The sequence below is a fragment of the Eleutherodactylus coqui genome, chromosome 1, assembly GCF_035609145.1.
Source record: "Eleutherodactylus coqui strain aEleCoq1 chromosome 1, aEleCoq1.hap1, whole genome shotgun sequence".
Taxonomy (NCBI): domain Eukaryota; kingdom Metazoa; phylum Chordata; class Amphibia; order Anura; family Eleutherodactylidae; genus Eleutherodactylus; species Eleutherodactylus coqui.
This window is the reverse complement of record NC_089837.1, coordinates 444358609-444378331: the sequence shown is the minus strand read 5'-3', so window position 1 is coordinate 444378331 and position 19723 is coordinate 444358609. Positions and strand designations below refer to the sequence as shown.

Sequence of the window (19723 nt, the reverse complement as noted above, 5' to 3'; positions counted from 1 at the left end):
GCCAGAATGGGTGTAGCTTCCAGGTGGGCCTTATTTTAATTTGGGGAAATGTTAGAGTTAATAAAATGGGGCTATGGTCTGAGATGCCTCTCGGGCAGTGTGTTATGTTTGTGAGGAATATCGCCAGTTCTGTGGAACTAAATATATAGTCAATTCTTGTCAGCGCGTTGTGACCCGGTGAGTGGCAGGTGAATTCTCGTTTTTCGGGGTGGTGGTGTCGCCAGAGGTCAACCCATCCGACACTCTCTGTTAGTTGTTTTAGGGGAGAGTTTGAAGTAGGGGCGGGTTTAGAGGGTGTGTGAAATTTGTCTTTCGTAGGATCCATTATCATATTAAAATCGCCTAGGCAGATTACCTCCGCCAATGGGTAGTGGTGTGCGAACGCAATAGCAGTTTGCAGGAGGTGTAGGTTATTATGGGGTGGGTTGTATATAGATAGGATTATGTATGGTTTAGAGTCTATTTCTCCGTATATGAATATAAACCTTCCTTCAGGGTCTCTGCGGGTGACAATTGGGTTCCAGCGCACCGACTTATGAATTAGTACGGATACGCCCCTAGAGAAAGAGGTATGAAAGGAGTGGGAGGCCCATTGGATCCATGGTTTTAAAAGGGTGTTGGCCTTTTCTCTGATGAGATGAGTCTCCTGCAGGCTAATAACATGTGGACTCAGTTGTTTAATATATGAGAATACCATTCTGCGTTTGAGTGCTGTGCCGAGTCCACGGACGTTCCAGCTAAGACATTTTAGAGACATCATTGTTTGCGTGGGTGTAGATTTTAGCTCCCATGTCTATGATTTGGGGGTCGGGGGGGAGGGAGGGTGTTGGTGGATGTGAGAAGAGGGGTTGTGTGGGCGCCTGTTTGTGAGGGGTTCTGGTGGAGAGCAGAGCATAACAATTCAAATCAATAAACATTGACATCTTGCTAAACTTATACCGCAGATATCAAAAATTCAGCAACAATGGAAAAGTTGTGGAGGGGGGAGGAAAAGGAGGGAAGACAGGGGGAAAGACAGGGGAATATTAGGGGAAAGGAAAACCGGAATGAAAAACAATTTAGCTACACTCTGATTAGAAGTAGCAGTTGTTGTGTTGTTGGGGGGGAGAATTCTGGATGGCCTTTAGAGGCTTAAGATTGACCGTTGGGCTCCAATAATAACTTTAAAGGTGTCTCGGTCATGTTGCGCATCGATTATGCATCAAGGGATGTTGAAGGTCCAAATCGCGACAAAGCTTAGAGTCCTTCCAGCGAGTGTGGGGGGGGGTTGGTCATCCCTTGGAGGTTTCGGCGTGCATCTCCAGCCACTCCATGGGACAACCCCTTTAATTCAAAAGATAGGATGATTGACAGTTCAAGCGATCATTTTGCCTAAGCTGCTAATGAGCACTAATGCCCATTAGCAGCTTATTACCTTCATTTGCATGTAAATGAGCCTCCCTGAGCTTTATGGAGATAGCAGTTCACCTGCTGTTCTCTGCATACAACCCCTTTGTTAGGCTGTGGGACTGCAGCTGAATACAATGTTATCAGCGCTCCCATGGAGAATCACAGCATACAGTCCCTGCTATTAACTTTCTAGCCAAATGATAAATTATAAACTCTGCTTTTCACCGGAACAATGATTTTTAGTAAATAGCCTTTACACGCAATGATTATCGCTCAAGTCATTGAGCAGATTTTGAGCAATAATTGTTGCGTGTAAATGGGGCTAAGCAATCCATTTTTAAAGAATCACTGCAAAATGTATTACAGCTACATGTTAACTATGCTTTTTTTTTTTTTTTTGTTTCCCTTTAATGTAAAGACTTGACAGTGCTGAACTTGATCAGAGTGAAAATGAGGACTATTCAATGATGTCTTCTCCCTTGTCCGGGAAGAAAAGTGAAAAGAGAGAGGAGTCTGACATTGAAAAGCCAAGGGGACGGAAAAAACAATCACTCTTAGACCAAGATGACAGTTTAAGTATTGACGAACTCTCTAAATCTGTTCAGGAATCAAAACCCAGGGGTGGCCAGCGAGGCAGAAAGCGAGCAGCACCTCCTTCCGAGTCTGATGACCAACAGTGGCCAGATAAAAGGTTAAAGGAAGATTTGCTTGAATTTGAAGATGAACAGAATAGCCCACCTAAAAAAGCGAGACGTGGAAGACCTCCAAAGTCTGCTAAGGGAGGGCCTGCAAAAGAAGAAGCACCAAAGACTCCTAGGAGGGGTAGAAAAAAGGCTATCCCTATAGAAAGCACCCAAGAGGATGAAGAGGAAGCACTTGATATTAATGAAGAACAAGATTCTGAAAATGTAGAACAAAAACGAAAAGGCAGGGGTGGAGCGAGAGGTGCTCGGAAAACTGCGCAAAAGTGAGTAGAATTTTTTTTATGTTTAGACTTGTAGCTAAATTTGTTTGTCTTGCTGCACACAATTGGGTTCAGATCCTAAGGAGATGTATAGAGAAAAGCCTTATACCAGTATGCTTATCTAATGAAGCAGTTTTCCCTCACCTGTTTACCATGTTGTGTTTCCTTGATCCATAAAAGGAAGGACTAATGAGCATTTTTTTTTTTTATTAGGTCTGAGCAGTCAGAATCTACTTTGGAATCTACTCAAAGTACGCCGCAGAAAAGACGAGGCAGACCACCCAAGAATCCCCCAGTGCAGGAAAAGAAAAGGTAATGTATTTAAACCCTCTGTTTTTGAAGTGTCTCACACACATCAATAATAATTTCTTACATAACCGCTTAGTTCATGCTTAGTGCGGACGTGGAAGCTGGCTTTAATATGGGGAAACTCCTTCTTTAATACATCTACGTCTGTGCATGCTCAAGATAATGCATAGGCAGATGGGTACAAGTTGCATGTTGCTAGATGAGCATGTGCATCCAGTTCCTGTGTTAATCTGAGGGGCAAGTAAAGGGGTATATGTTCACATGGGGCGTAAATGCTGCGGAATTCTCACATCCAAAACAGTCAATATCCGCACTACTGCTGCAGATTTTGACTCTATTTCAGCAGATACAGCGCTCCTCGCACCTCATAATACATGCGTTATGGACGCCTCAACAACATCTAGCTAGTGTCGAGCCACTGGTTAGTTGATGCCACTTCCAAATCGCCTTACATAAGCGCTCACTAGAGGCTGTTCGGTGATGCCCCAGAACATATATTTAAAAGCTTACTGCATATGATTTATATATTGCACAGTCATAAAATAATTTCTCCAAGTTTCTTCAAATTCTAATACTTATCTTGTATGATCATAACTGATAACATACATTTTGTTTTATGTACAACTTATTTAGTAATGTAGGTCGGCCGAGAAAAGTAGTGAGTAAAGAACCTGATTCTGATGAAGAAATGGATGTATCGCAGAGTAGCCCGGCTCTTAGTGATGCATCCAGGGAAGAGGAGGAGACGGAAGAGGAAGAAGTAATACCTACACCAGTAAGTTAACCAGCACAGGAACTTTTTTTTAATGGTCTTTTCCCATCCTATTCCAGTGAATGAGGCTGGCTGCAGCTCCCTGTAGAATTTAGAAGGGGACAAATTGCTTCTTTTGTTTTATTTTTAAATACTGTTAATTCCAGAGCGCTATACATTAGACAGGATTAAATATGTAAAACGGGAAGCATTCACCTCACCGAAGTTAATAACTGATACAGTGGGAAAGGAGACCCTGCACACAAGGGAAGGAAACGGGTGAAGATAGAAGCTGCCCACACAGTAGCAGCAGCAAGGTTTACTGGCTTTTCTGTCGAGGTGTTTTTTGTTTTTTTTCCGGCGGCTTTTGTAGAAAATCGAAGGTGTTTTTTGAGTCTGATGTCCCAGAGTATAGATGAAGTCTTGGGGAAGGTTGTGTGATGAGCAGACAAGGAAAGAGCAGAGAAGGTCATCTTGTGAGGGCCAGAGATTGTGTGGGAAGGTATTGGGATATGGAAGGGGCAGGTTGTGGGCAGCCTTGTATGCCATTGATAAGATCTTGAATTGGATTTTCTGGACAGTGAGTAGTCCGTGAAGAGATTAGCAAAGAAGAAAGGCTGGGGAATAACCAGATAAGTGGATTAGTCTGGCAGCACAGTTGAGGATGAATTGGAGGGGTGCAAGTGTGTTGGATGAAAGACCGCAGAGGAGGATGTTATAGTAGGCTAAGGGGGAGATGATGGGGGCATGCACTACCATTCTGTTGACTAGAGGAGAGCTCATATCAGAGATGTTGTTAAGATGGAGGCAGTAGAAGGTGGTGAGAACATGTATGTATGGCTTGAAGATCAGGGCAAAATCAAATGTTATACTGAAACAGAATACTTGAGAGCCTGGGTAAAAGTGTGGAGCCATTGTTTGATTGGTGTGGTCAGAGGGTTGAGTGATATGGGGGAAAGGTGAAGAGTTTTAAGTTTTTAGAAAATGGTAAGAAAAGGAGAAGGCTATAGCTGATAGACACTTTGATATTCTGGATAGTACAGCAGTAACATCTGGATCAGCAATGTAATGGATCCCCTTCATTCCTAAGATCGGTCAAAGTCCTAGAGGTCAGACTTCCACCAGTCAAAGCGATGGCATAAACTAGCGCTTGGGCTTTTTTTCTTCTTTGAGAAGCACATCATGGGTATATTCATAATTATATTCTTGGATTATATCCAGAGTAATCCATGACATTCGAGTGAATCGTGACCTGCTGGAGTGCAGAGTGCTCATGCTCTAGCAGATGCAATGATGAACAAATGGAGCACCAGCAGTCAGATCATACATCATGGGACCAGAAGTGTGAAGCAAATGTAACCTAGTTATTGTGAATTATTTGTCCATTAATAGCAACGAGCTGAACATTAATGTTCACTTGCTAACTCTGACTATTGGATATACACTGCACATTGGTATGCATTGGTAATCTAAGGCCTCCCTCACACCGGCATTTGCAGTAAATGCACCGTTTTTAAAGGCTGCATTTACTGCGATTTCAGCAGCACTGTCATGCGTTATGCCAGCGTTTTTGGCTGCGTTGTCAGCACAGCTCATAACGCAGCCAAGGAAGCTGAAAAAAAATACCTAGTAGGCGCTGTCCCTGCAGGCTTCCAGGCACTTGTCTGTGCTTGCAGAGCATCTTTTGGTGGTAACAGGGTTTGAAGGCCACACCTCCAGCAAGAGATTGCTCTGATTGGTTGGGCCGCGAGCCATTCAATGGGCGACGCAGGGCTGAAAACTTCTAAAGATAGTACATGCATCGCTGTTGAAGACGCTACATTTTGACACTTGTGTGAACAGCACAATTGGAATGAATGGGAGCATTGTACAGTGTTTAGCGCTGCACTAAAAAGGCAGCGCTAAAAGCTGTTAAAAAAAAAAAAAAAGGATGTGAGGGAGGCCTAAGACACTACATGCTAATCTGACTGGCCACCACTGCTCATGAGGGCAGCACTGGTCAATCAAAGCACGTCTTAGATTAACTCTTTCCAATCCAATTTGTATTCTGGTTTTCCTAGTTGGCTTACTCTTTTTCTGCTGTTATACAATGGCGCTATATGCTGGCTAAAGCCAGTACTGCATGGGGTGACACATTGAATAGGCTCCGACAGCAGAGAGGCTGCCAATATACAGTAAGAGAACCCTGACAGACGTCTTCCAACATCGGAGCTGTAGAGCCATAAATCATAATGTCTTAAGACGTCAGACAGTGGATTGGAGAGGGTTAATCATGTAAACTAATGCACAGTGTGCATCAGGTAGTCAGAGAAGCTAGTGTGGCCATCTTTGGCCGCCTGCACATGAGCGGAAATCCTGCCGCGGGATTTCCGCCGCTGAAAGTCTGCATAGGAGTGCATTACAATACGCACTCCTATGCAGACGGCCGCGGTTTGGCCGCGCGAAATCTCGCACGGCAAACAAACCGCGGCATGTCCTAATTTTCTGCGGGGCATGCACTCACCCGGCCGCCGGCTCCGGTCTGCGCATGCGCCGGCTGCGCGGCAGGCTGCACATGAAAGAGCCGGGGCTGCCAGGCGCGGGTGAGTATGCGCTCGTCCCTGCAGGCGCTCAGGTCGGATCGCGCGGCGAGAATTCTCGCTGCCGGATCCGACCCGCTCGTCTGCAGGCGGCCTTTGTTTAGGACTGGAGGGTTGTTTTACATTAAAAAATCTACAGTGAACCAACATACTTTACCTTGTGCGTGCTTCTGTCCTCAGTCTATACATGCTTCTAAATATTCAGCAGACAGAGAAATGTCTCCTGACTGCTACATATGTGCTCTTTCTGCGTCCATTTCAATGATGCACAGCTGTCTGTGTGCATAAGTCGGCTCAGAGCTATTGCACTTGGCACTGTCATTTTGATGCTCTGCTTCCAACCCTGCTTTTAGATGGAGCACAGCTAGCACACTCAGACTATGATGAACAGGCAGAGAATTTTTTCTGTACTCTTAAGCATGCAATAATCAATACACTTCACAATATCTCTGTAGCTGAACCCCACCAGGCTGTGTATTCTGAACTTCTCTCTGTCTCCATGTCTCAGGATCTGCACTCTGACAATGCTCTGTACCCTGCAGATTATGGGGCAGATTTATGACTGTCGTTTTTAATAAAAAGCTTTTCTTGCCCATAGCAACCAGTCACGGTACTGTTTTCATCTAGTATTCCAGTCTTTAAACTAAAAGCTGCTTTGTGATTGGTTATTATTGGCAAGGAAGCCTTTTTTCTTTTCTTTGACGGTTGTCATAAATCTGTGCCATTAACTGCAGGGCACAGGGTTTTGTCAAAGTGCTGGAGGCCAGAAGAGAAATGCAGAATACACAGCCTGAAGAGGTTGCAGAACTGTATTTTTCACAGCAGAGCTCACTGATATAATAAGGATTACTTCAATATTTAAAAAAAAAAACTGCGTTGCTGCTTTAAATAAGAAGGGCATTGACCCTTTTAAGAATCTTTTTACATAAGCTTACTGTAATTTTTTCCATAATTATAGATATCTGCAGTTAGTAATTAGGCTACCTAGTAACCTTGCTTCATTGCATAATTGTATATATAAGTAAAAGCTAATGAGTAAAGGCCCATTTACACACAAAGATGATCACTCAAAATTTGTTCAAAGGATGGGGAGATTGACCTCTTTTAGGATCATTTTGCCTAAGCTGCTAATGGGCATGAATCACCAGCAGCTGTTTGCATATCCCAGGATGTGGTCTGGACTTTGCACTCAGCTGCATTGTCTTTTCACGTGCTGTCAGCTGAATACAATGTAACCAGCTGCTCCCTTGGAGAACACAGCGTGCAGTCCCTGATATCTCTCTCCAGCTGAATGATTGATTTTATGCACACCTAAAAATCATCGTTCGGCCGAAGAGTGAAAAATGGAAGCGTTTACACACATCGATTCACTCAAAAGCCATAGTTTGAGCGATAACGTTGTGTTTTAATGGGGCTTTAGAAATTGAGAAATTCAGTGTACAGAACCCCAAACTACGATCCTGAGGGTTGCACATGCCTGTTTGCTGGCGGCTGGATTAGAAATGTTGATGGTACATCAAGAGTTATGTGGATTTGACTTGTAGAAATATGAAGCTTTCCTCATCCTCTTCTGTCTAATCAACTAATTTTCTGGCTTTGCAGGCCACTTTACTAATGTGTAACCTGCACACAGAGCAATAATCTAATGTTTAATCCTTTCACAGGTACGGCGTCGATCTGCTAAAAAACGATGAAGGAACAAACTGCTGCTGTCTTGGAAGAGAAGTAGATGAAATGTCTGTACAATAAGATGGGACTGAGGCTGTCCATGTACACAGCGGGGTCGTGCACTGACAGCGAGAATGGACATCATACCCCTGCAGCTGCAGCCACAATTGTTTATCATTCGCTATGGATATTTGTGTGGTTTGTAATGTGCGCTGGACATGTAGACCTGAAACTGTAAATAGCTCCTTTTTTTATGCGTCATCAAGTGCTTGTATAGCTTTTATTTTGCAGCTTTAACTGACAAAAAAAAATGGATGGCCATCTGATTTTCCAGTATGACGAATGAAAATGAAGCAATATTTGCCATCGTGTGCGTAGTTTCTTTGGCCTTTACTGTGAGAGAGATCATTTTGAAAAGTGTCATATTCTGTTCTAGACATGGTTTTGTTGTAAGTCAAACAGTCTTTCAATTATTTAATGGTCTGTGAACTTTGGCCGCCTTTTTGGTCTTTCATGGTGCTCCCCTCGATGTGTTTTGGTTTCTTCCTTCGTTTTTTTTAAATTCAGAAACCTGTTCAATATGACGACACGACCCGACCTGCCAGACTGCTGTCATTTTTCACCTCAGTATTGTTGCCAGACCTGGCTGGCTGTATTGTGGCATTGCAAAATTGTATGAAAAATGGATTTAAACTATTATAATTTTTAAAGTGTTTGTGCTATGAAAATAATGTATTAAAGACGCTACCTATTTTATCCTCCTCTCTGTAGTTTGATGTAATTTGCATTAAGAGTACATTTTGGGTTTACGCAATCTGACGTTTATTTTAGTTCAGGTAGGTAAACAGAATGTGGTTAAAGTGCTAATATGGGAAGGCAAAATTAAAATGACACCAGTTTGCCTACTCTGTGACCCCCATAGTAATGAACTAAATTTATTCATGTTAATTATGTATCCACGTCCTTTTCGGAACCAAGATGGAAAACACCTACTATGGCTACCGGTCACCCTAGGCGAAGCCTACGGAGGAGCCAAGCGCTTAGCACACCTGTTTATGTAGCGCTCTTTAAAATTAATGGGAACTACGCAAACCGCACTGCTTGTGTAGCTCCCACTCACTTCAATGAGAGTTGAGGGGTTGGAACAGAGTGGGTGGGTATTCCCATCTCAGCCATGAAAAGTTGATATTGGAATATCCCTTTCAACCCTTATGGCTCATGCTCTTTCCTTTAATGAGGAACATTCATCTTTCCTAATATTTGTTTTATTACTATTACACATGAAATGACAATTCTGGATTATATTGTCTTAGAGCTCTGCATTTTGTCATTCATGTGCTATTCTTCCTAGAAATGTATGAATAAATTGAGAACTTGGTGTTGCTATTCTTGTCGAGGGGTGTGTCCCTACAGTCAGCATTGATTGGATAATCTTAGGGTGTGCTTTGTCACAGATTAGTATTGTCTAGAGATGAGCGAACGTACTCGGTAAGGGCGATTTCGCAATCGAGCGCCGCGATTTTCGAGTACTTCACTACTCGGGTGAAAAGTACTCGGGTGCGCTGTGGGTGAGCGGGGGGTTGCAGCGCACCCAAGTACTTTTCACCCGAGTAGTGAAGTACTTGAAAATCACGGTGCTCGAGTGCGAAATCGCCCTTACCGAGTACGTACGCTCATCTCTAGTATTGTCCAATCAGTGCTGACTATATGGGGATAAATTCATTCTGACAAGCATAGTAACGCCCAGTTGTCAGTTTATTCATAAAATTTTAGGAGGAATTACAGGAATGACACAATGTAGAGTTGTGAAAACTGACGCTCTAGAATTGTTTCATGAGGAAAACAAATATTTACTAAAAGAGATTTGTTGAAAGAGCTAACAGTTCCTTTTTACTATTAATGTATTAAAGGGGTTCTCAGGAGTTTTGCTATTGATGACCTATCCTTGGTGGTAGGTCATCAATAGTTGATCAGCAGGGGTCTGAGCCCAATATCAATGTGGACAGCGCTGGGAGCAGATAGTGCTGTCTGTATTGCAGTGGAACAGATTGGTACTGCAGGCAAAGTCTCTATTAAATTCAGTGGAAGCTAGCACCAAACTGGGCCACTGCAATGATGACTGGTACTATCTGCTTTTAGCGCAGTGGTCTGGCAATTAGCTGATCAATGAAAATCCGCCCCTCTGGATCACTATCAGTAACTAATCCCGAGGATAGATGATCAACAGTAAAAGTCCTGGACAACCCCTTTAATTGAGAGAGAGTTAGCTGAATTGAGTTACACACCAGTTAAATATCCTTGTTGAGTTGCACAACTTGGGTGCAAACTAGTATTGCATGACTATATCCCTATTTAGTGCTAGGCTATACAATGTCGATCATAATAACTAGAATATATGTAGTTTTATTCCTTTTTCAGCCAAAGGAGAAATTTTGACACCTCATCAGATCACTATGGTGGAGATTCATGAAGAAACATTGCTTATTTTTTGAAAATAGAAGAAGCCAAGAAGTGATATTTGATTTCAAATTAGAATGAAATGAAGCTATATGAAGAACATAATATGATGTGAAGAACCCTTGACCCTTTCTTTGACGCTTTACAAAAAGTGCATTATAGGTATTGATAACAATAAAACTGAGCCGTGCCCGAGAGATTCAAGCACACGTTTATAGTGCCTTTTGCCTTCTCCATTTTCAAATAACTGTGACTCTGATAGCTGATCTCTACTAGTCTTTATGAGTTTTCTGTGCTTTTCCTATCACAAATTGTGTTTTTATATCATTTTCCAGTCTGAGTCAGTGTGCTGTCTCTCCATCCCTGCTTCTGCTTCCTTCTCACAGCATGCAACATCACAAACACCAGGGGCGAGAAACTGCAGCAGCATACTCTAAGCCATGTCTTGTATTTATGCACTTACACCATAAACATCAATGCTTGGTAATAAAGTGGTTAAACTGGTTAAAAGATCACTGATTTTTCCAACAACTTGTTCTCATACAGTAACATACATGAGAAAGATCTAATGTGCAATATGCTTGCATTAAAATGTAGTTTTTCCATTGAAAATCACTTCTGAAGTGCCGACCACTGGGTGTCTCCATTTCAGTTTTTATGTTTTTTAATTATTCATGGTCCTTGTCTGGTAACAGACTGTAGTAAGTTGGTGCAGGTCTAACAGCACAGACTCACTGTATTCAGACAGCCTTGCTCTACTTGCTACAGTATGTCCTGGCCAGTTCCAAGTGAGTAACCAGTGTGTTTTGTAGCGAGATTTTGTAATGAAAGAGGCCTTAATGTATTAATGCAGACTCATGTATTTTTTGCTCATTGAAGCGAGGCTGCAGTTAAAAAGGAATTTACAGGCAGCTCGACAGTCAAAAATATGCCTCTCCTGTGTGTGTGTGGGGGGTAATCTATATATAATTTTTTTTTTCAATCTTGGTAGGTGGGAGGGGGTTACAAAGGAAGAGGTGAATCAATGGATAATCACATTGCAACTCATTCGATCTTATAAGCAACAAGGAACAGTGACAGCTCTGTTGAAAATGCAATAGAAACATCAGATAAAAAAATGATACAATGCTTAAAAACATATTGCGGTCACATAGTGAAATGAAAAGAATCCAATGGTTAGGGGGCATCAATGATTTATGGTGGTGGGTCAGGGACTCTGTAGAAAAGCGAACCAGGGGTTTCAGAGATTTGTGAATTTCTCCAGGTCCCCCTCTCGTCTGGCTTTGACCTTCTCGAAGGAGCATATAGTGTTCACTTTATTATGCCACTCTAGAGTGGAGGGAATTGTGCGATCTCTCCAATATCTGGGGATTAAAATTTTAGCAGCATTTTTGATAAATGAGACAATAGATTTGTATTTAACTAGGAGGCTGGGACACCTATGTTCAAGAAGACAATCACAGGTGTGAGGGTAATAGATTTGCAGATAAGCCCGAGTGATCTTTGGATCTCCTCCCAAAATGGTCATAGGAGCAGGCATGAAAACCAAATATGGGTGAATGTGCCAACATTATCTCAGCATCTCCAGCATAGGGGGGAGTAATTCAGGTCTATTTTGTTGAGTAGAGCTAGAGTTTTATACCATCTGGAGATGATTTTATAGTTTAATTTATGAAGCCTAGTGGAGGAGGGCGACCAATGTGAGTTGCTTAGGATATCCTTTACCTCATCTGCTGTAAAAGTGGTATTTGGTCTCCCATCAGGGAAATAAAGGAGGGTTGTTGCTCATTTTGTATCAGCCTTATATATTTTTAAAATTGAGTTAAACAGATAAGGTATTCCAGAATAATTTGTGAAATAACAGATTCTGATTTGTATCTATTAATATCCGGAGAATGGTTCATAATAGTTTCCCTGATAATGCGTAAATCTTCCTCATTAAATATAACTTCCAGATGGTTCAAGAACTGGAAATCTTGTGGTACAGCAATGAGGATAAACCAATATCTTTCCTAACTTTCTTAAGTATTCTAACTTTGTTGGGAATTAACGAGAGGAGTGGGGTAAAGCCGCTAATATGGGCTACCAGTTTGTGTTTTTTGTTGGACTTATGCCACAAATTCAAGGTTAGCCAGGTAAAAGGTGTTTGGATCTCTTTTAATCTAGTTTTATTGTATGGAGTGGACCATATTGAAGGTTTCTGATCTTCGTTTAGGGAAATAAGTTTCATCTCCACCCAAAGTTTAGGTATTGCTTTGCGGGTCAGGTCCACCATACGTTTTTAAGTGCGCCGCAATCCAATACATTTCAAAATCTGAGAGTCCTATGCCACCACCTTTTTGTTTGGCTCGATAAGAGTTGCGTGTTTAACCCGATGTCCTTTCCCTTGCCAGATGAATTTTGCTATGATCTTATTCAGTTTGACAAAAAAGATCTGTGGGACCTCTAATGGCAAAGTTCAAAGTACATATAATATACCAACATATGGTAGGCAGACCATTTTCTTTTGATTCTTCCTGCCGAATCAGGAAATTGGCAAGGCACTCCAGGTGGTGAGATCCCTTTCAATTTTGCCAAGTAGGGGGGGACAAAATTTTAACTATAAAGATCCACAAGGCTCTGGGAAATTCTCGCCCCCAGGTACATAATTTGCTCACTTAAGTTTTCAAATGGTGAGATTTTTAAGATTTCTGTCCATGGGGCTCTATATTTTTATATTCAACAATTCTGATTTTGAGAGACTTAATTTAAAGTTGGATATTTGGCCAAAGTTCTTAAACGCTCTTGTAGAATGTGAGGAATTGAGGTTTTGGGATCTGTAAAAAAGAACAGCATATCGTCTGCGTAGGAGGCGGGTTTGTGTTCCCTAGGACCACACTTCATGCTCTGTAATTTTATCTGATTTTTTTTTTTTTTTTCGTTGCCAATATGGGCTGTAGGGCAGAGTTCTGAGTTAATTTTAATTCTATCTGAGGGGAGGGAGTACAGCACCATAATATCTATGAATAATTCTGGGAAGCCAAATTTTTGAAGGGACATTCTAAGAAATAACCAGTCTATCCTATCAAAGGCCTTCTCGGCGTGTCTGGTGAGAAGGGCTAATGGGGATTTGTTGTGGTGGGCTTGGTAGGTTTAGTAGTTTTGAGATATTATCTTTTGCTTCTCGATTTGGTATAAAGCCCACTTGTTCAGAATTGGTTAAACAAGGCAATATTAATTTTATTCTGTTGGCTAAAATTTTGGAGTATAATGTAATATTGTTAATTTAAAGATATGGGTCTGCATAAAGTAGCATCTTTTCCTTCTTTGGAGATGAAGGCTATATGTGCTGTCGACTCTCTTTTTGGAACGAATTTCCAGCACTAATGGAGTTGAAATAGTGAACCAAATATGGCATGAAAATGTCATTAAACGTTTTAAAATATAGGGGCCCAAAGCCATCAGGACCTGGGCTTTTCCCATTTGGGGCTAACTAGATACTTTCCTCCACTTCTTGGGGAGAGATCGGTTTAAGGAGAGATTTTTAATTGACTTGTGGGTACATTAGGGAGGTTAACAGGCTAGAAAGTCGCGGATCTTCTGCAGTTTAGCGGTTAGCAACTCCTTGGGACTTTGAATATTATATAGATCAGTGTAGAATACATGAAAAATATTGATGTTTGTTTTCTGATACATTTTATCATTTTTTAGCTTTTCTTTTGGGGATGAATGCCTTAGCATTCTCCATTATTGGAGGTATGTAAGGTGGGGCTGAGCGGAACATTGAAGTCTCGCCAAAGATGAGATCAACCTCTGAGAATTCTTGCAGTTAGATGGCGACTTTAATAAAAAAAAGCCAAGCACCAATTGTGCCCTTAATGAAGATGTATCTGCCCTCGGGGTCAGTTAAGGTGTTTAACTTTTAAAATGGAACCCTTTTATATAAAACTATAGCTACTCCTCTATGGCTTTTCAGTGGCGTATAGATGTTGAACCAATTAGTGAAAACTTTATTTTCACTAATTGGTTCAAAGAGGGTGTAGTTTTTGGTTTTTTTTAATGCGTTTCTTGAAAGAAAATATCCACACCATGTTTCTCTAAATAATGCATTATTTGGGACCTTTTTTGTGAGAAGTTAATACTAGAGATGAGCGAACGTACTCGGATAAGCACTACTCGTCCGAGTAATGTGCTTTATCCGAGTATCGCTGTGCTCGTCTTGAAAGATTCGGGGAGCGCCGCTGCTGACAGGTGAGTCGCAGGGGAGAGCGGGCGGGAGAGAAGGAGAGAAAGATCTCCCCTCCGTTCCTCCCCGCTCTCCCCTGCAGCTCCCCGCTCCGCGGCGCTCCCCGAATCTTTCAAGACGAGTACAGCGATACTCGGATAAAGCACATTACTCGGACGAGTAGTGCTTATCCGAGTACGTTCGCTCATCTCTAGTTAATACCCTTTACATTGATCGAAGCTAGGTGTAAATCAGCCATACATGAGGTTATGGGATGTACCTTTTTAAGTAAACGATGTCAGCAGAACTGTCAGAAAAACACAAAAGGAAAACACAGAACCTATAAAACTGGCTTCTTTGGGGCAAACATTAAATCCATTATGACCTTTTGCTGCTGGACCAGATTGTAGGTCCTTTCTGGAACCAGGTTATCAAGCGGGAATAAAGAAGTTGCGGGGATGTGGGGAGGCACAAAGTCCATGACTCCCAGCATACTCTGCTATATGTAGGGAAATGGTTAAATGACAGCAGAAGCAAATAAACATATGCAATGAAAGAACAAGACAGTGAAGGAGAAAGCTAATGATGTTGCCAAGTAGTGCCACTTGGTTAGGAAGTATAACATTCAAGTATTATCATTAGGTAGTTAAATGTATGGAATAACATTCAAGCATCATTGTTGTCGTTAGGGCGCCCACTTCCATGCGATTTATAGGAGTCCAAATCGTGGGATCGAGACTTCTTAGCTTTGCGTGGTTTTACCGATGACCTAGTCTCACATGTAGGAAGAGGAGGTATACTTAGAAGATCTTCAGCTGTGGTTCAATCAGGGATTTGGATATGACCGAGATCTTATTTGGCTAGGAGAAGAGGAAGCTCTTCAGGAGTTCTGATAGTCCAGGTTCTGTTGTGCCCAGATATAGCCAAGCCAAAGGGGAACCACCATTTCTAGGGTATATCCTTTTCCCTTCAGGGCTTTAGTCAGGCGCTGGAGCTGCCTTCTTAAGTCAAGGATTTTTTTTTTGGATAGGTCCTGGAAAATTAAGATCTTATATGCATATTCTATCTTTTTTGGCAATCTGGCTTTGTATGGAATCTCCTCCTTGACTTTGAAGCTTTGCAGGCAACGTGATATATCCCTTGGTTTGTCTGCACTGATTGATCTGGGTCTAAATACTTGGTCTGCCCTTTACCAGTCCCAGATAATGGTCATCTGGTTTTCCCAAAAGCTCATTCAAAATGGCAGAGCCGTTGGTATATCTTTATCTGGGACAGGGTTAGGGATTCCTCTAATATGGATGTTTCTCTTTAAGCAATTTTTAAGGTCATCAATTTGTAGCTTTTGGAAATAGGTTTGCTTATGTTTATCAAGGAGGATCTCTCTTACACTCTGGTAGTCAGCCACTCCAAGAGAGTAAGTGTCCTTCAGGGATTGTACTCTTGTATATATGATGTGAACACATTGGCCCCACAGTTCTCTCAGCGTAGTGACATTTGAAAGCAAACAATGGGGAAGAATACCAAAATTGCCAACCCTGAGACAAACAAGCATAGATTACATTTCTACATCCACATGTACTATTTTCGGCAAAGGAATGTCAAATGTTGGGTATGAATTGTTAAAGGAAATGCAACTGTATAAATGTTTCCTTAAAATACTGTCCTTTTAATTGGTAACTTCCCAAGAAATGTTTTATTTTTCATGTAATATTTGAACTGTAGTACAAATGGAACAGAAACAAATGAGCAAACTGTGTAATTGAAGCAAATGTTTAAAGAGTAACTTACAATGGTTCAGTTAACCGTGCTGAGAACATGCTGTCAAAGAGGATTGTACTGCTGGTTAGTCACGGCTGGTCTGAAATACTCTTCTGCTGCTCAAATAGTGGAGTTGCCTAGCTGTGTTGAAATGCATACTAAAATAGCTCTTCATTTAGTGGTGGCTTCAAAATGTGTGCTTACCTATGCCCTAGGTGCAGAGAGTGAGCATCTAAATACCTTTTTGTATTAACAGTGGCTGGTTTCTTACCACCATGTCAGACCCACCAGGGCAGTTTTTTTTTTAATTTTAACTAATTTTCCAGTTGTGTTCAAAGAGCCATACCTTCTTCATTGTCCCATTGACACAGCCATACGAGGGCTTGTCTTTTGCATTTTGTATTTTTAATGAAATCGTTTTTGGATATATATAATGTATTGCATAACTTTTGTAAAAAAAAATTGTAGGGAGACTGGGGAAAAATTCAATGGAAATTCTGCCATTTAGTTTTTTGGATCATTTTTACGGCGTTCAGCGTGCAGAATAAGTAATGGGATAACATTATTTTCTGAGTCAACACTATTCCGGCGATACAAAGTTTATACAGTTTTTTCTTGTCCGTATCATTGGGGGCCACAGCCTAGACCATGGGATATTGCCACTGCCACTAGGAGGCGACACTAAGCACAAGTGTTAGCTCCTCCCACTGGCTATATCCCCCCTGCAGGCACTCAGCTAATTAGTCTTTAGCTTAGTGTCTGCAAGGAGCAGGGGAATTTTTGTCCTCAGTGGACATCGGGGACGCATATCTTCATATTCCCATCCGGGAAGCGCACCAGAGGTTTCTACGCTTCGAGGCACTAGGGAGACACTTCCAGTTCACAGCCCTACCATTTGGCCTCTCAACGTCTCCAAGGGTGTTTACGAAAGTCCTGGCAGCGGTAATGGCACTGCTCCACACAAGGGGCATAGTGGCCATTCCGTATTTAGACGATATACTGATAAAAGCGGTGTCATGGAACAGTAATCTCGAGAGTCTACAGATCACGATAGAGACTCTGGAGGAGTTCGGCTGGATAATAAACCGCGACAAATCCTGCCTGGTGCCAGCGCAACGGCTGGAGTTTCTGGGGATGGTGGTCAATACCAAACTACACCGGCTTCAGCTACCCTGGGACAAAGGGGAAAAACTTTGTCACAGCGTCAGAGCTCTGATGCAGGGAAAACCAGTTACCGTCAGGTAATGCATGAGGGCGCTAGGCCAGATGGTAGCAGCCTTCGAGGCTGTGCCATTTGCACAGTTCCGTTCAAGGGCCTTCCAGCACATGATCCTGGCTCACTGGAACAAGTCCTTGTCGCTGGACCATCAAATTTGGGTAATCCCCCGGGTCCAAGAGACACTAAACTGGTGGCTGAAACCCGGGAGGCTTCACACGGGTCGAACGTTGGGCCCAAACCATTGGGTAATGGTGACCACGGACGCCAGCCGCTCAGGCTGGGGCGGGACGCTGGGGAGCCAGTCCACGCAGGGACTGTGGTCTCAGATAGAGGCAAGGCTACCAATCCATGTCCTGGAACTGCGAACCATACGCCTGACGCTCAGACACTTCGGAACAAGCCTCAAAGGGAAAGACGTGCGGATACAAACAGTGCAACAGCAGTAGCATATGTCAATCACCAAGGGGCATGCGAAGCACAGGGCCAATGAGCGATGCAGCCGGCATACTCAGTTGGGCAGAGAACCATCTACGATCCATCTCAGCAGTGTACATTCCGGGCGTGGACAACTGGGTGGCAGACTTCCTCAGTCGGGAGACGGTGGATCCCGGCGAGTGGAGGTTACACCCAGACGCCTTCCAAGCGATCTGTCAGAGATAGGGCACGCTGGATGTGGACCTGATGGCATCCCGGATGAATTACAAAGTCCGTCCATTTGTGGCCCGGTCCCGAGACCCGCAGGCGGCAGCAGCAGACGCGCTAACCATCCCATGGGGAGGTTTCAGGCTCCCGTATATTTTTCCTCCGTTCCCTTTCATCCCAAGGGTGTTAGGGAAAGTCAAAAGGGAAGGATGGCCAGTAATATTGATAGCACCAGACTGGCCGAGAAGTTGGTACGAGTGGATCTTCTGTCCCAAGGGCCCCTCTTCCACCCGGATTCCAAGTCGCTACATTTGACAGCCTGGCCGTTGAAACCGAGATATTGAGGCGACAAGGCTTCTCGGACAGTGTTGTTAGAACAATGATTAAAGCCAGGAAGCCGGCTTCATCGGCAATTTATTACCGGGTTTGGAGACGGTTCTTTGGCTGGTGTGAAGATTGACACATACAGCCCATGCAGTTTTCGCTAGCGAATATCTTGGCATTCTTGCAGTTGGGCCTCGAGGCAGGGCTGAAACTGGGCTCACTAAGGGGCCAGGTATCAGCACTTGCAGTACTTTTCCAGAGGCCGGTTGCGAGTAGGCTGGCGGTGTGGACTTTTGTCTAGGGAGTCGCCCATGTGTCTCCACCGTTCAGGCCACCCTCTCAGGCTTGGGACCTTAATCTGGTTTTGGAAGCGATGCTGGATCACCCGTTTGAGCCCCTGAGATAAATCCCTCTGCGGCTATTATCCTGGAAAGTGGTGTTCCTGGTTGCGATTACCTCGATTCGAAGAGTCTCCGAGTTGGCGGCCCTGTCAGTAGAGCCACCATACATGACGTTTCATCAGGACAAGGTGGTGTTGAGGCTGGCAGCAGGGTTCCTCCCAAATGTGGTGTCGCCCTTTCACATCAATGAAGAGATCATTCTACCCTCCTTCTGTCCGACATCGGCACACGCGAGGGAGAAAGAGCTGCACCGCTTGGACCTGGTAAGGGCATTGAAAATGTACGTGAAAAGAACCCGAGAGTTCCGGCATACGGATACTCTTTTCATAATTCCGGAGGGGCCCTGCAAGGGCTCGGCAGCTTCCAAGGGAACCATTTCAAAATGGGTAAGAGCCTTGATAACAGAGGCGTACCGCGCTTCAGAGCGCTCGCCGCCCTTCCGGATTACAGCCCACTCCACACGGGCGGTGGGGGTCTCTTGGACGGTTCGCCACGGGGCTTCGGCGCTACAGGTATGTTTGGCAGCTACTTGGACCTCCTTACATACGTTCTCAAAATTCCATAAGGTTCACACGTCTGCATCTTCAGACGCCACTCTCGGCCGGAAGATTTTGCAGGTGGCGGTCCATTGATTGCTTGTTTTGGTCAAACTTGTAAATAGCCCACCCTATTCTATTTTTGGGGACTGCTTGTTGACGTCCCATGGTCTAGGCTGTTGCCCCCAATGATATGGACGAGAAACAGATATTTTTGGTATAACTTACCGTAAAATCTCTTTCTCGTCTCATTCATTGGGGGACACAGCACCCACCCCTTTGATTTAAAGAGTGGTTGCTGGAACTTTCTGTTCTTCGGTCATATATGGCGTAAAATAAAGGCCAGAGACATTATATGTTGCATATGTATGAAAATGTATTGTTTGATGTCGTACTCTCACTGGTTGCTCCTACTGCTTGCATACAGACTAATTAGCTGAGTGCCTGCAGGGGGGATATAGCCAGTGGGAGAAGCTAACACTTGTGCTTAGTGTCGCCTCCTAGTGGCAGTGGCTATATCCC

General features: G+C 43.3%; 1 protein-coding gene across 1 annotated transcript in view; it reads left to right on the top strand.

The window, feature by feature from the left end:
• PDS5B (PDS5 cohesin associated factor B) overlaps window positions 1–8421 on the top strand; it is a 112896-nt gene extending 104475 nt beyond the window's left edge. Inside the window, exons 31-34 of the mRNA XM_066582929.1 lie at window positions 1808–2356; window positions 2567–2665; window positions 3296–3437; window positions 7657–8421. Coding sequence (XP_066439026.1) covers window positions 1808–2356; window positions 2567–2665; window positions 3296–3437; window positions 7657–7686 — 820 coding nt within the window. The 3' untranslated portion in view covers window positions 7687–8421. The remainder of the gene's footprint in view (window positions 1–1807; window positions 2357–2566; window positions 2666–3295; window positions 3438–7656) is intronic.
• Window positions 8422–19723: the final 11302 nt, after the last annotated feature.